Source organism: Ovis aries, chromosome 15 (genome assembly GCF_016772045.2).
Source record: "Ovis aries strain OAR_USU_Benz2616 breed Rambouillet chromosome 15, ARS-UI_Ramb_v3.0, whole genome shotgun sequence".
In the NCBI taxonomy this organism is placed as follows: Eukaryota; Metazoa; Chordata; class Mammalia; order Artiodactyla; family Bovidae; genus Ovis; species Ovis aries.
The window spans coordinates 24,217,049-24,233,226 of NC_056068.1; the positions used below are offsets into that span (position 1 = coordinate 24,217,049).

Genomic DNA, 16,178 nt, shown 5'->3' on the forward strand with positions numbered 1-16,178 from the left:
GCCCTGCAGCCTCCGAGCTTTTCATGACCCACGCTGGCCGGCTGCCATCTGCGTGTCTGCCTCCGCTCCCTCGGAGGAGCCTGGCCGTCTACAGGCAGAGCTCAGGAATCAAATTAGCCAGGCCTCTGCTTTTCCCTCATCCCCCTGGCCAAGGAGAGTTCATCAAGGCCTCGCACTAATTCTTATCTTGTTTAAAAGGGGCAAAAGTGACTCCACAGTTTCATCGGAGGCAATTTACACCCCGCCACTGGCCACGGCTCCAACTCCCTTTGTCTGGTGCACCATCAAATCCATTAATAGGAAATTTCTTCAGGGGAAACCTGATTGCTGCTCCATCAGAGAGAGACGCACGGGCAATACATCTCCATCGAAGGCTGTGGCCTGCCCAGCTCGCTCTAATCCTGTTACCTAAGAAGCTAATTTTCAAATGCACACACTGTGCCCATGACATGCTCTCCCCCGCCCCCAACACAATCGGGCAGTCTCAGAGGGTCCCAGGAGCTCACTGCAGCAATGCGGGCTCATGGGACGGGGTCTCCAGGCTTCCTCACTGTCCCGAGGTGATCCACCACCCCGCCACGAGCCAGGGTCCCATTCCAAAAGGAACAGCCACACTCAGGCCCCCCGGGCTCAGGGCTCAGCATCTTCCTGCTGCGTCTGATTCCTCCTCCTCCTTCTTTTTTTCTTGTCCTCTTTTTGTCCCCCTCCTTCTTGCCTTTTAATTCTATTTTCCTCTTCCTTCTGTTTCCTACAAATTTTCCCATCTTTTCCTTTTCTCCTTCCTTTTCCCCCTTCTTCTCCAGGTCTTCTCTACAGGTTTACCTTCTGCTTCTTTTCATCTTCCTCTTGCCGTATTTTCCCTCCTGCTTCGGCACTGCCCCTTGTAGGATAAGTTTAGTGTTTGATGCCCCTACCTTCCCGGCTCTGTCTCCAGGGAGCGCCTGGCTCGGTGGAAGGCATGGGCCCCCAGGCCACACAGGCCAGGACTTGGGGCAAGAAACAGGGAAGTGGGGGGGGCGCCTCACGGATTCATACAGGGAGCCCCAAGGACACAGAATGGGACATTTAGGGGCAATGGTTAGGTGTGTCTGGTGAGCAGTTAAATGTGTATTTGCTCTTTACTGATGATGCGCAGTCACCTGTTTAGCTGGGGAAACGGTGTCACCTGTGGAGGAAGAGCATGGTCCTCCTGCTTTTTCTGCCTCAACCCATTCTGCCCCAGTTCAATGCTGCGCTGCTAAGTCACTTCAGTCCTGTCCGACTCTGTGCGACCCTATGGACTGTAGCCCACCAGGCTTCTCTGTCCATGGGATTTCCCAGGCAAGAATACTGGAGTGGGTTGCCATGCTCTCCTCCAGGGGATCTTCTGGACTCAGGGATTGAACCCCGGTCTCCTGCATTGTAGGTGGATTCTTTACAGCCGAGCCACCAGAAATGCCCCGGCTCAATGCGAGCGAGGGGTATAAGTGAAGGCAGCAGCCCAGAGCACCTCTCAACAGGCAGGCTGCCCCCTTGCTCCAGGGGCTCCTGCAGCCCTCTGTCCCTGAGTTACTCCTTGGGGAACTTGGCCAGGCCACCTGGCTGAACGGGAGAACTAAGCTCCATTGGCCCCGTGACATCAGCCTGGCCGGCTTCCTCCCCTTCCCTCCCCCGCCCTGAAACCTGATCCAGCGGAAGGATTGATTGCAGGAAAACTTGGCGGCTTCCCAGCCCTGGTGGCCAGGGGCAGCGTAAGGCTGCAGCCTCAGGAGGTACGGGAGGCTGGCTGATATGAGGCTGGTGGAGCGCAGCGGGCAGGCTGGTCCTCCGGAGCGCTCACCCTGAAGGCTGCTCCGAGAGAAGCGACTATGCTGCCCTGGGTGCCACGGGCGCTGCTCGGCTTGCTTCTGCCCACGCTGCTGGCACCACGGGGAGAAGGTAAGGACACGGCGGGACAGCACGTAGCACCTGGGCGGCAGCGGACAGAGGCGAAGCAGGGGATGCTTAGCGCCTCCAAAATTTGAAGGAAGGAGGGTTTTGGAGCGGGTGAGGCAACAGGAAAGTCAGGGACCTTACTGCATGTGGGCAAGAGGGGATTTCCACGCCCCTGGGATACAGCTAGAAAGTTGGGCTTCTGGAGCGAAGAGTGAGAGCAGAGCTCACAGAGTGAGGCGTGGCACAGCCTGCTGGGTGGGAAATGCTTAGCGGGCTCCTCTCCTCCTTGCTCGGCCCCCAGACTCATCAAAGGGCAGCTGTAAGGGAAGTTGGAGCTCTCTTGATCCCCTCTCTCTTGTTATAAACGGGAATGCTGCGGTCCAGGGTGGGTAAATTTTACCCAGGGTCACACAGGTCTGCAGCAGTAGAGACCAGGACAGATGTCATCTTCCCGGACTTCTCTGCTTTCATTGCACGAGCTCTCTGGGCCTTGGTTGTCTAGAAAATTTCCTTCCAGGGCTCAGCTCAGATAGCACCAAACTTCTCTCTGCATTCCCTCACCCATCCTTTCCTGCCTCCCTGGGATACAAGGAGTTTTAGCCACAAAAGAATCCATTTCCTTTGTTGCAGACAATATTCATCCCCCACCCCCAGCCCTCATGGGAAGGTTTTCTCTAAGGCCAGAGCTCGTTGAAGCCAGGGCGGGCACAGTTAGGATGTACTTAAATGCACAGCATTGAGGGGCTTAGGGGCACGATGGTTTTCCTCGTGTCGTTGAGGGTAGCTCAGTGGGACGAGCAGTCCCGGGCTGTGAGTTAAGACTGTGGTCTGGGGCTTCTCTGGTTGAGGGGGAGCTCTGTCTCTCCCAGCACTGGTCCTTGGCCCTGAGGTCTGAGGCGCCCAGTCTGGTCAGAATCCCAGACGATAAGACCTGGGCTGTTGCTGGTGCAGTGAAGACACACAGGGACCTGGGTCTGAATCCCAGCTCCCTTACCTGCAGGGCACAGTACTCGCCTGTCTGAGCCTTGGGCATCTTTATCTGTAATGTGGGCTCTGGTAACAGCCAGCCCAGGGGGCTGATACTGAAATGAACAATATGCTCATTGGTATTATTCCCAAAGGGGACGCTCAGTAAACATCCTCTCATCTTCCTCTCTCTCTCTGCTGTTGTTGTTTTTCTGAAAGTTTATTGGGGAGCGGGGGAGGGGCAGGGGAGGGGCAGGAAGGGAACCTGCAGGACGATTTGCTGTAGGGATTGCGCACACGGTAGATGAGGTGGGAGAAGAGGCAGCTCTGTCCAGGGAAAGCCCAGCCTGCAGGGCCCTGGGCTGTGAAAGGCCCTGCCCCCACCCACCTGCCCCCAGCAGTGCCCTGTGTCCTCCAGGGTGCCCCTCCTCACCCTATCTTTCCCCTTTGTGTTTCTGGCATCTTTCAGGAGACGCTCTTACTGTTTCCCAGAGGGATAGCTGAGGCGCTTCTGTGAAATCCCCACAGAGTGGGGCGAGGGCCTAGGTGTGGGGTTTCACGATTTTATCCTTGCAGGCCTCTGGCTCTGGGAGCAGCTTGGTTTCTACTGGCTTCCTCCAGATCCCACACCAGCCCTCTTCCCAACCCCATCAAACTATCCCAGAGAGCTAGACTAAGGAGGAGGCCCGGCAAGGACTCCTCGGGAGTTCGCGTGAGCGTGGAGATGGGGAGGGCTCTCCCTGGGGTGGGCTTTGCAGGTCAGAGAGGGAATGTCCACTTTCGATGGGTGCCCACCCTTCTCTCCTCGTCAGCTGAGGGCTGGGGTCCTGGGGACCGTGAGCTGTGCAGACGCTGAGCTCTGACCTCCGCGGAGGCTGACACTTTGCAGACCGCTGGGCTTAGAATCTGTGCACTTGGGGCCACACTCTCTAGGCTCTCCTGCCAAGGCCAGCTTCCCTCGGCTCCCAGAGCCCCTCGTCCAGGCCCCAGAGGCCCACCTCCTCTGGACGGGCAGCGACTCTCTCAACCCTTCTCATCCTTGGCTGACTTGAGACCTCACCTGCCTCGTGCCACCTGCTCTCACAGCCCAGCTTCCTTTCTTATATAAACGGGGGCTGGGGCTACCCTTATGAATACCTTTGGGTTTTGGCAGGAACCTCTGTAGGCAAAAAATGCTCTGGAGATGGGAATTTCAGTCTGTGGGGGTATCTGGGAGTTCTGGGAGGTGGGATTAAGTGGGGACACATTTACTAACTTTGAAACCAGGGCCAGAGATCTGGCGCAGACTCAGGCTGCGCTGTCTGTCCTTCCCAGCCGAGCACAGGGGGGACCCCCAGCCCCCCAACGCCTCCAGGCCGGCTCTGCTGCGGCTGTCAGATCACCTGCTGGCCAACTACAAGAAGGGCGTGCGGCCCGTGCGGGACTGGAGGACACCGACCACCGTGTCCATCGATGTCATTGTCTATGCCATCCTCAGCGTGGTGAGCGCCCGGCCCCACTGCCCTGCTCCAGGGTGGACCTTCGGAGTGGGAGACCATGTGAGACCCAGTCCATGGCGGGCTTCTGGGTGCCCATAGCCCCTGAGCCCTGATACCACAGCTCAGGATGCTCCCCAAACTGAAAACTGGGGTCACCTGCATGGCTGCCTCTCCCACACCCTACGCTCCCTACGGTTGTGCATACGTGTGGCTCTTCACACATTGCACCTCCCGGGGTGAGCTGGGTGAGCGTGCAGACCATCCTTTTCACCTCTACACCCTCACTGTCTACACACGTCCCTGGTGTTACTAAATGGCGGGTGTTACTAAATCATGGTTGAAGAATTACTCATAAATAAAGCAATTAATCAATTGCTGAAGTGGGGTGGGGTGCACTGCCCAGCAGAGGGCGTTGGATGCTGGGCTGAGATAAAGAAGAAGGCAACTGCAGAGATGCAGGTGCTACGCTGGGGTAGGGTGGGCAGAACTGACTTCTCTGGGCATCTCTACTAGAGTCAGCAGGCTGTTTCAGGAAGGGAGATTGGGAATTGGATGAAAGGGACGGAGAGTGATGAATTTTTCATTTTATGTGGGTCTGTACCTTTTGACTTCATGCTAAGGTAGGAAATAGGTGTAGATACGTACATACAGATATAACTGTACAGATATACATATATATGATGTTTAGTAGCTAAGTCGTGTCCGACTTTGCAACCCTATGGACCGCAGCACACCAGGCTTCCCTGTCCTTCACCACCTCTCAGAGTTTGCTCAAACTCACGTCCATTGAGTCGGTGATGCCATCCAACCGTCTCATCTTCTGTCATGCCCTTCTGCCCTCAGTCTTTCCCAGCATCGGGGTCTTTTCCAATGAGTCAGCTATTTGCATCAGGTGGCCAAAGTATTGGAGTTTCAGCTTCAGCATCAGTCCTTCCAGTGAATATTTAGGGTTGATTTCCTTTAAGAGTGACTTCTTTGATCTCCGTGCAGTCCAAGGGACTCTCAGAAGTCTTCTCCAGCATCACAATCCAAAAGCCTCGATTCTTTGGCACTCAGCCTTCTCTGCGGTTGTTATTATGTCTTCTATTAATCTTTTATTATGTTATTATTTATGTTTATGTGAAATATACACAACAGAATAGAAGATACTAGAAGACATATACGTGTGAACACACACACACATATGTTAAAAAAGAAATCCTTGAACTTCTTCCTAGGTGTCTCCTAGTAAAAGGCCGATTTTTTCCCAGCTGGCCCCTTTCCCCACCCCATTTCCTCATTCTCAAGGGATCAGGCACACAGAGCAGCAGCTCCTACTGGGGTTGACGTGTGCAAGGTGGGCTCCCAGCCCACAGGGCCACCTTTGCTGAGCTCCCATTCCTCCCACAGGATGAGAAGAATCAGGTCCTGACCACCTACATCTGGTATCGGCAGGTGAGCCAACCAGCCCCTCCCCACCCCCATTTCCTGGGACTGGGGGGCGGGCAACCCTTCCTGAGGGCACTGCTCTATCTCAGAGGAGCTGGGAGTCTCAGAGGTCTTGGGCAAGGGAAGGAAGGGAAGAAAGGGGAGAGGAGAGGAGGGGAGAGGCATGCTCATGAGATCTGGGGTCTCCTGGATCTGGGCCCCTCTAACCTCAGGACTGGGAATGGGAGGCGGCTTAAAGATCAAGCAGAGGAGAAATCCCCCAACCTCCCCTCTAGTTTCCAAGGTTTTTCACAGCATCTCTAACAAGTGTTTGTCCCGCTTCTGCTGATCAAACACCTCGGTGACTGGCAGCTCAGAAGGCAGCCACTTCGCTTTCAAACAGCTCTAATTGCTAGAAAGTTCTTCCCTCTATTAAAGCCAAATTGGATGATGCCCAAACTGGGTGATTGAAACAGGATGATCCCATCACTTAGTCTTCCTATCCCCAGCCATTTCCCCGCTCCTCCAGCTTCTGATGGGCGCCGCTCAGGCAAGGTACAAGGAGGACTCAGAGGCAAAGGAGCGACACGGTGGCATTTACATTTTAGACCAGTCATTCTGGCAAGATAGTGGGGAAGGCATTGATCAAAGTTTAACAATAGCCATATCTTACCCTGTGAGGTGCACACCATTATCCCTGTCTATGTGTGTGCACATCAAGACCCAAGAAGGGATTTGTCTAAGAGAAAATGACAACCCACTCCAGTATTCTTGCCTGGAGAACCCCATGGACGGAGGAGTATGGTTGGTTACGGTCCATAGGGTTGCAAGGAGTCGGACATGACTGAAGTGACTTAGCACACGTACGTCAGTTGATGGCTAGGTGGTTTATAACGTTAGAAACGACTGGATGCCTTCCCCAGGGAGAGGCTGCGTCTGTCTGTGTTGCATATATTCGCATGTAGGGATGTGTGAGTGCAGGGGGGAAGGGATTCTTGGGTACCACTGAGTAACCTGGGTGCCACCGACACCCAGATTCTCCCAAGAAGATGCCCCCCACCCTGTTGCTTGGGCTCTGAGCGGTGAAGTTGGCCCATGATGGCCTGGGTCACCCGTGATCGTTTCTGCTCCTCCCCTAGTACTGGACCGATGAGTTTCTCCAGTGGAACCCAGAGGACTTTGACAACATCACCAAACTGTCCATCCCCACAGACAGCATCTGGGTCCCAGACATCCTTATCAATGAGTTGTGAGTACTGTCATCGGACGCTTGGCAGCCAGAGGCGTGGGGGCTGGGGACAGCAGGGGGGCAGGAGACAAGATCACTGCTGCTGCATTTGAGATGCTCCACCAGACCTGCAGAAATGGAGGTAAAGTTGCATGGGGCCCTCATTCCCCTTTATCTTTTTCTCCCTTTCTTTTCTTTTAAAAACTCCCCTTTTTCTATGTCTGATGCTGAAACTTAGTTCTTCTCCTTAACCCAAGGATCCCTTTCCAGGGAGAAAGGAGGCCAGTGAAAGAATCCACATTGTCACAATAGTCTAGTGAGGAGCAGTGTTTTTATTTTTTATTTTATTTATTTTATTTATTTATTTTTTTTTTAGGAGCAGTATTTTTAAAGGGGGCAGGAATATTTCTGAAAGGACTAAAGTGCCAGCGATGGTTGGCAGAGGAGACTTGGGGCCAGGAGACACTCAAACTTTCAAGCCACACATGTGCCTGCGTGGGCACAGATTGCACCCGGGGATGAAGTGGGTCCCACCAGCCTTTATTCCCAGCAGCCAACATTCCTTCTCCCCATCCTTCAGGCTCCACTGCCTGGGCTTCTGAATCCAAGGGCTAGGAAGATAGCTGGGGAGATAGATGGAAGGAGAAGGTGGTGGGGGCCAGTTGTCCTCCACCCAGTACCCACTGCATCGCCCATGTCCAGGGGGTGACGCTCACAATTCAGGGAGGCAGCTGACTGAGAGCCTCACTCCCTGCAGAGCTGAGGCTGGAGGGACTGAGGATCTCCAGTTTCAGGCTGGATCTCCATTTTCAACACTGAAGTAGCCTTGGCTTTGACTTCTTGTCTCTCAGCCTGACGCCACAGAAGGCCACAGACTCAGGACCCCAGGCTTAGCTCCAGGGCTCCCTTGGGGGAGCTTGGCCTGGGGTCTGCCCAAAGAGAGTGGAATGAGCTCTTACAGGACTTCGTTACTTGCCCTAATTCTTCTCAATGATTTCTCCAGTTCTGTCCTCACCCCCTACCCCTGGAAATGATTGTTTTCATTTCAAGGATTCCTAGGGATGGAACCCAAGGGTCTGCTCTGCCACCAAGCCTGCCTGTTGCCACCAGGCTGTCGATCCTGGGAGCTGAGCTCTGCCTAGGCCGGGTGGGTAGCACGTGGGGGACAGCTAGGTGTTCTCCTTATGCTCTGGGGCTTTGAGGTCCATGGACTCCTGGCTTGCATTTTGTGGTTAGGTTGCCAGGAGAATAAAGGAGAAATGCTCTTTAACTGCTTGAAAAGTGGCCTTGGCGATGGCAGGTAAGGAAGCCTAAGATAAGAAGCTTGGACACGCCGAGCCCAGACAAAACTGCCAGGCTGTCCTGTTGTCTGGACCCTCTCTGCATCTCTTCCCCTGCCGAACTGCTCAGAGACCTTCTGACATCCCAGAGAGATCTTATGCAAACGCAAATCTGGAGACTTCCCTGGCAGTCCAGTGGTTAAAGCCCAGAGCTTCCAATGCAGGGAACTCAGGTTCCATCCCTTATTGGGGAAATAATACCCCATGTGTGTGGCCCCCCTCCCCCCCCCCGTCTTTTTAATTGAAAAGTCATGCAGATCTGATCATGTCTCTATCTACGTAAAACGCTCAGTGTTTCACCAGCACTCCTGAGACATGATCCAGTCCTCTGCGCAGACACCACTCCGGCTTCCCCTGCTACTCAGTGCCCAGCCCAGCTGCCTGCCTTCCCGGCCCCAGCACCCCTTGTTTTTCCCTTACTCACATGCTGCTGCTTCTCCTGGGACCCCTTGCCCCTCCCTTTCCTTTTCTCCTTCTGGCGCCACTCCTGCCCTCTGACACCTGCGGCAGGACTAGGGATGGTTCCCCGACTAGGGATGGAACTCACGGCCCCTGCATTGGAAGCCTGGTGTTGTAACCACTGGACCTCCAGTGAAGTCCCTCAGTGAAAGAAAGTGAAAGTGTAGTCGCTCAGTCGAGTCCGACTCTTTGCAATCCCATGAACTGCAGCCCACCAGGCTCCTCTGTCCATGGAATTCTCCAGGCAAGAGTCCTGGAGTAGGGAACCATTCCCTTCTGTCCATTCCTTTCTCCAGAGGATCTGCCCAGTCCAGGGATTGAACCCAGGTCTCCTGCATTACAGGTAGATTCTTTACCATCTGAACCACAGAGAAGCCCAAAGTCCCTCCACGCAACTTCTAATCATAGTGTCCATGTCAGTTACTCAGTATACCCCCATCTGTCCCCCAAACAAGGCACCTCCATCACCCAATGTTATAGGCTCCTGTTTTCTCTCTACTTCTGTTCATTTGTAAAGACTTATTTCAACGTCTACTCCTCCACCAGATGGAAACTTAGAGAGGGCAGGGACAGGATTTCTGGCCATGACTAGCTCCCCAGGGCAGTGCCTAGCACAAAGGAAGATGCCTGGCAAACTTCCACTGAGTGGACGCACCCTAGGTGCCTTCAAAGTCTAGTGAAGTGAGCATCCCTCTACTGCATAAAGGCATCCTCCAGTGCTATCCTGATTTTATTAATTGTAAATGACAAACATAATACGTAACTCCCTTGAACAAAAGTCATAATTGCAAATAATCTTTGACTTTTGACCTCTATACTCAACCCCGAACTCTTACCAACAACTCCCTACACCGAGACTTAATTTTTATCAGTATCATGATATACATAGATATACTGATATATATTTTATATAATATGTTCTTCCAGAACCTTCTCCAGCCTTTGAATACATACACATACATACACATCTATGGAAAGTGTACAGACATTGTTTTATGGATTTTTATTTTACATAAATGTAAAATATTTTGTGTTCCAATATGTTTGTACCTGAGTCTTTTTACTTAACAACCAGTCTGGGGCATTTTTCCAGGTAGCGCAGGTTTAGCTCTTCCTCATCAATGTTGACTGCTGTAGATGAGTTCATGGTTTGGACTGCATAAACTTTATTAAGCATTTCCCTGATTGGTGGGAATTTAGATCGTTTGCAGTATTTTGCTGCAACGGATACTGCTGTCTTCTGCTGCGCATGTATATCTGTTTCGCTAGTATAGATGCGGAGCGGTGTAACTGCTATTCTGTAAGGGAGGATTTTGCTTATTTTCCTGATTCACCTTTAAAGACAGGCAGCTCAGGGACTTCTCTGGTGGGCCAGTGGCTAAGACTTCACACTCCCAAAGCAGGAGGCCTGGGTTTGATCCCTGATCAGGGAACTAGATCCTGCATGCCACAACCATATGTAAGCTCTCTCACATGCCAAAACAAAGACACGACGTAGCTGCATAAATAAATAAATATGAAGGCAGCCAGCTCTGTCAAGGCAAAGATGAGGAAAGCTGCCTCTTGCTCATTGCCTACGTGAGAAAGTCTAACAGGTAACCTAGAGGAGTGCTTGAAGGTATGAGTGTGTGTGTGTGTGTGTGTGTGTGTGTGTGTGTGTGTGTGTGTGTGTGTGTGTGTGAGAGAGAGAGAGAGAGAGAGAGAGAGAGAGGGAGACAGAGAGAGGGAGAGGGAGAGGGAGACAGAGACAGAAAGAGGAGAAGGCATTCTAATAAATAGTTTGCCTGGCTGTTTGCATTTTGCTGTGTCTCCATCCAAGACCTGTCCCCTCTGTACAGTCCCACTGCACAGACAGGTACAGGGTGCACTATGACCTCACCTTACAGCCAAGAAACAGGCTGAAGATTACGAGCTAGAGACTTGAGCCATGCCCTGTGGGTGCTGCCCCACCCTTACAGGGCCTGGCATGCCCCTGGCCTGGGCTCCAAAACTGCCCTGTTTCTCCTGTCTCAGTCCAGGACATCAACATCTCCCTGTGGCGCCTGCCTGAGAAGGTGAAGTTCGACAGGAGCGTCTTCATGAACCAGGGCGAGTGGGAGCTGCTGGGGGTGCTGACCCAGTTTCAGGAGTTCAGCATAGAAAGCAGTGACAGCTACGCAGAGATGAAGTTCTATGTGAGTGGGGCACATCCCGGCATACTTCAGGAGGCATATGGGGAAAAACCTCCATGGCCCTTTCCCAACGCCAGGGTGCCCTGCAGCCTCAACAAAGTGGTTGGGGAAACAGCTGCCTTGTCTCTTAACTTGCCCTGAACAGCCACAAGCTTTGATCCAGAGACACTATCTGGGGTTTGTCTACATCTTTCAGCAGTCCAGGCTGAAAGCTCCATGAAGCAAGAGGATCTGGGATGGGGAGGGGGGTTCCTGGGCCCAGAACCTGTCTGCCCCGACTCGCCTGAGCTCCTCTCTCGATCCAGGTGGTCATCCGCCGACGGCCCCTCTTCTATGCGGTCAGCCTGCTTCTGCCCAGTATCTTCCTCATGGTCGTGGACATCGTGGGCTTCTACCTGCCTCCGGACAGCGGTGAGAGAGTTTCCTTCAAGATCACACTCCTCCTGGGGTATTCGGTCTTCCTGATCATCGTGTCCGACACGCTGCCCGCCACGGCCATCGGCACGCCGCTCATCGGTAAGGCCGGCTCCTGGGGGAGAGCTCCCCGGGGCCGAGGGGCCCGTGCCTCTCCTACCTCCCGTGTGTGTCGCCCGCCCCGCCCCGTCCCGGGGCACATAGGTGTCTACTTCGTCGTGTGCATGGCCCTCCTGGTGATCAGCTTGGCCGAGACGATCCTCATCGTGCGGCTGGTACACAAACAGGACCTGCAGCAGCCAGTGCCCGCCTGGCTGCGCCACCTGGTTCTTGAGAGAGTCACCCTGCTCCTCTGCCTAGAGGAGCAGTCGACGGCCCGGAGGCCCCCAGCCACCTCCCAAGCCACCAAGACCGATGACTGCTCAGGTGAGACAGGAATGGGAGAGTCCCACGTGGAGGGGAACTTCTGACCTGGAGGCAGGGACTTGGCTGTGGGGGAGGCTCTGGAGGGGTCACCGGGCCAGAGAGCCTGGGCAGGGCTGTGAACTGGGTACCGTCCTGCACAGAGAATTCATGGCAGACTTCAGCCAAAGGCATCAATCAAACCCCTTCCTCACTTTGTATTCACTCATCAGCCTGGGTGGAGAAGGCACTGGTGACCCACTCCAGTACTCTTGCCTGGAAAGTCCCATGGATGGAGGAGCCTGGTAGGCTGCAGTCCATGGAGTCGCTAAGAGTCAGACACAACTGAGCGACTTCACTTTCACTTTTCACTTTTATGCATTGGAGAAGGAAATGGCAACCTACTCCAGTGTTCTTGCCTGGAGAACCCCAGGGACAGGGGAGCCTGGTGGGCTGCCGTCTATGGGGTTGCGTAGAGTCGGACACGACTGACACGACTTAACAGCAACAGCAGCAGCAGCCTGGTTGGAGGGGAAGAGGGTTTAGGAGTCCCAGAGACTGAGCGTGTCAGGACTTAAGACCTCTGGGCTGAGGGTGACCTCGCCTGAGATGGATCCCAAAGGAGGTCAAGTGGATGCCCCAGGCACTTATAGAGCTTTCCTGGTGGCTCAGCAGTGAAGAATCTACCTGCAATGCAGGAGATGCGAGTCTGATCCCTGGGTCGGGAAGACTCTCTGGAGAAGGACATGGCAACCCACTCCAGTATTCTTACCTGGCATAGTCCATGGGGTCTGCAGAGGAGGCTGGTGGGCTACAGTCCCTCGGGTACCAAAAGAGTTAGACATGACTTAGCAACTAAACAGTGACAACAACAGGCACTCATGGGACAACTACCCTCCTGTAGTTCAACACTGCAGCCTGGTTCCTAACACTGTCTCATTAGAATCAGCCAAAGACCTGGCCCTTTAGCATTTCAAACACCTGTGAGGCAGAGAGACAAGGGACAGAGGGATCCTAAGTTCCTCATGCTTCTGTCGGTGGTGGTGGTAGTGATTGGTTTGTTGATTTCTTGAGCACTTTACCAGGTGTGTGCAAAGCATTTTCTGTGCATTATCACAGGTCATTCTCACCGTGACCCAATAGGATCCTCATTTCCATTTTTCAAATGAGGGAACAGAAGCCTAGAGAGCCAAACAGCTTGCCCTAAGTCACAGAGCCAGGACCTGGCGAAGGCATGATTTGAACCCAGGCTCATCTGATTCCAAGCTGGTGTTTTAAACCCTCCACCTTTCTCCCCTCCTTTGAGTCCTCCTCCTGGCTGGGGCCTGGCTTTTTGTAGATGTTTGGTTAACCTAAGACCATCTCATCATGAGCTTGTGCGATAAACTAATGCCTAATCCTACTGCTCGCCTGGTGAAGGCAGTGATCCGAAGGTGTATTTTCTGGTCCAGAAGGATTCAAAGTCATGGAGAGGAGTGCAGGGAGGTGATATGATGTAGTGGACAAAGCAGTGGATTTGGAGTCCGGATACCTGGACCTCGGTGGCCTCACCGATAAATGATGCTCTGGCTCTGTCACCGCAGGCTAGTCATTTAACCTCTCTGAGCTTTCACATCTTAATGTGAAGAGTGTGGTTAGTAATCACTCTAAGTCTGCCTCTCCATGGGGCTGCCAGGAGGTTCACTCAGTCGTGTCCGACTCTTTGGCGACCCCATAGATTGTAGCCTATCAGGTTCCTCCGTCCATGGGATTTTCCAGGCAAGAGTGCTGGAGTGGATTGCCATTTCCTTCTCCAAGGGATCTTCCTGACCCAGGAATTGAACCCGGGTCTCCCGCATTGCAGGCAGACGCTTTACCATCTGAGCCACCAGGGAAGCTCTCAAATGATATAACGGATATCAAATGGCTGGGGAAATCCCTTGGGTTAAAAAAAAAATGCGTGCAAGAAGGATAAACATCGAATTCACGGTCTTGCTGACCTGGGGAGGGATGAAGGCCGTGACTGAGGAAGAAGGACAGACAGTGGTCTTCAACTGCATTGGCTTTCTTTATTTGCTTAAGTTGGACGGTGGGTACCCAAAGATGTAAGTTACTCTCCGTACCCTTTAGGTCTGAAATCATACACTGTAAAAATGTCCGAGGCCTTAGAAGTGTAAAGGCCAGTGTTCACACGAGCCTGCTGGGCCTCCCTCCTTTGCCAATGCTCTGTCCTTCTTCTAGACATGGGAAACCACTGCAGCCATCTGGGCGGACCCCGGGACTTGGAGAAGACCCCGAGGGGCAGAGGCAGCCCTCCCCCGCCGCCTCGGGAGGCCTCGCTGGCGGTGCGCGGGCTGCTGCAGGAGCTAACCTCGATCCGGCACTTCCTGGAAAAGCGGGAGGGGAGCCGAGAGGTGGCCCGGGACTGGCTGCGTGTGGGCTCCGTGCTGGACCGGCTGCTCTTCCGCATCTACCTGCTGGCGGTGCTGGCCTACAGCGTCACCCTGGTCACACTCTGGTCCATTTGGCAGTATTCCCGAGTGGGTCCAGCCCAGCGCCCAGCCACGGGGGGAGTGGGGGGTGATGGCGCTTGTTAGGGTGCGAATGGGGGAATTTCAGAGCCGAGGGGCACCAGTGATGTTCTCAAAGCACATATACAGTTCCTGCCTGTTTCCAGTGCCAATGCATCTCAGCAGTCCCAAACCAGGGCCTTCACTCTCCCTCCCCCAAACTTGGTGTCTAAGATTCTTCCATGCTCATCCACTCCCCTACAGGCCCATTATGGCTTTAAAACACACTCTTGGATCAGAAGAAACACACACATGGCCTGACTTCACTCTGTCTAAACATCAAGCCTCAGTTTCCCCACGGGCATTTCCCTGAACTGGCAATTTGGAATTCTGCTCACCCCCTCAGCCTTGTTTTGAGGTGGAAGGTAAGCCAGCTCTCTGCCACCTGGGCCTCATTACTCTGCATTAGGTTCATCCAACCCTAAGGTCTCCCTGCTCACCAGTGGCCACTTCCCTGAACACCCATCAGATGAAGGAGATAATAAAATGTGATGAATCCCTAAACTCTCTTATTGACCCTTTGTCAGCATCCGAGCAGATGGAAGATGAGGTCTGAAGTTACCGGTGGTAATGAGGTTGGGGAATTATCTGTGGTTTCAGATGTTTGGTGCTTTCTGGCCCAAGGAATTAAGAGGTGACCAAATGGTGGCTGTTCTGAAGGAGACAATTGGAGGTGGGATTCAAGGTGTGAGGATCAGAACCAGGAACACTTAGCAGTGGGGAGGTGGGGAGAACGATGCTCAGTTCTGTAATCCCCTGGAAAGATGATGGATGGGTCTACATAGTCCTGTTATTATTGTGGGCTCATGGCCTCTTGGGGAAGCTGGGAGCCCGCCCTCCTTTAGCAAGAACATCAGCACCACGGCCAGCACCCACCGGTTTGGTGTTTGAAAGCAGAGAATGCTAAGTCTTGCACTTACCTGGGTCCTTTGGGAACTCTTAGCAGCCAGCCCCTGGCATAGCCACCAGAAAGCAGGACCACGAGCGAGGGAGAGTCCAAGGCATGGTCTGCAATCTTGCATAACAGATCCTGGCCCCTGTCTCACACATCAGGGTTTAAAGATACGCTAAGGAACATCACAGGCTTCCTCAGTGGCTCAGCTGTAAAGAAACTGCCTGTAATGCAGAAGACACAGGTTCGATCACTGGGTGAGGAAGATCCCCTGGAGAAGGGCATGGTAACCCACTCCAGTATTCTTGCCTGGAGAATCCCATGGACCAAGGAGCCTGGCGGGCTACTCGCAAAGTGGTGGACACGACTGAAGCAGCTGAGCATGCAGGCGTGCACAAGGAACATCCAAACTCCATCACTCCCTCCACCTAACAAGTATTCAGAGGAGAGGAATGCTAGAACCCACTAAGAATGATGGCTTAGAGTCTGCTGTGTTTGCCTGAGACTTTCTCTGGTTCTTCCTTTCTCATTCCACTCTTATCAGTCTCCCTGTCTTGGGCTGCCTGTCTCTTAGGAACTGAAGTCTTCCAGGCTAAATGAAAAGGACTTCTTAAAATATCTAGGCTGAGCTACTCCAAGCTGCCCAACTATAAGGGGTTCATTGCAGAATACCTTAGCCGACACCTTCCCTTGACCCCAAGCTCTTGCATCTCCAATTTTCAGACCATCCAAGGAGGCTGGATGGAAGGCAGAGCCTTGAGAACTTCCTGCCTGAAAAAGCCTAGAGGCTGAGAAAGCAGGCTTGTCTGGTTTAGATTTCTGGAGCTGCTTCTCACCCAGCTTCCCCAGCAGAAGAAACTCATGAAATATTATCTAACTGGTTGCTGGTTCCTAATATAAGCTGGGATGAGTTTCATTTGCTGCTTCCACCTCAGACATATGTGCTGTTGATATTAGT

General features: G+C 53.2%; 1 protein-coding gene across 1 annotated transcript; it reads left to right on the forward strand.

Annotated features, from left to right (window-relative positions):
* Positions 1-1,767: 1,767 nt before the first annotated feature.
* HTR3A (5-hydroxytryptamine receptor 3A) lies at positions 1,768-14,823 on the forward strand. Its single transcript, XM_060399611.1, has 8 exons — positions 1,768-1,917; positions 4,195-4,361; positions 5,748-5,792; positions 6,905-7,015; positions 10,709-10,966; positions 11,269-11,479; positions 11,582-11,803; positions 14,000-14,823. Exons 1-8 carry the CDS (start codon positions 1,848-1,850, stop codon positions 14,353-14,355), a joined length of 1,440 nt encoding a protein of 479 aa, XP_060255594.1. The 5' UTR covers positions 1,768-1,847; the 3' UTR covers positions 14,356-14,823.
* Positions 14,824-16,178: the final 1,355 nt, after the last annotated feature.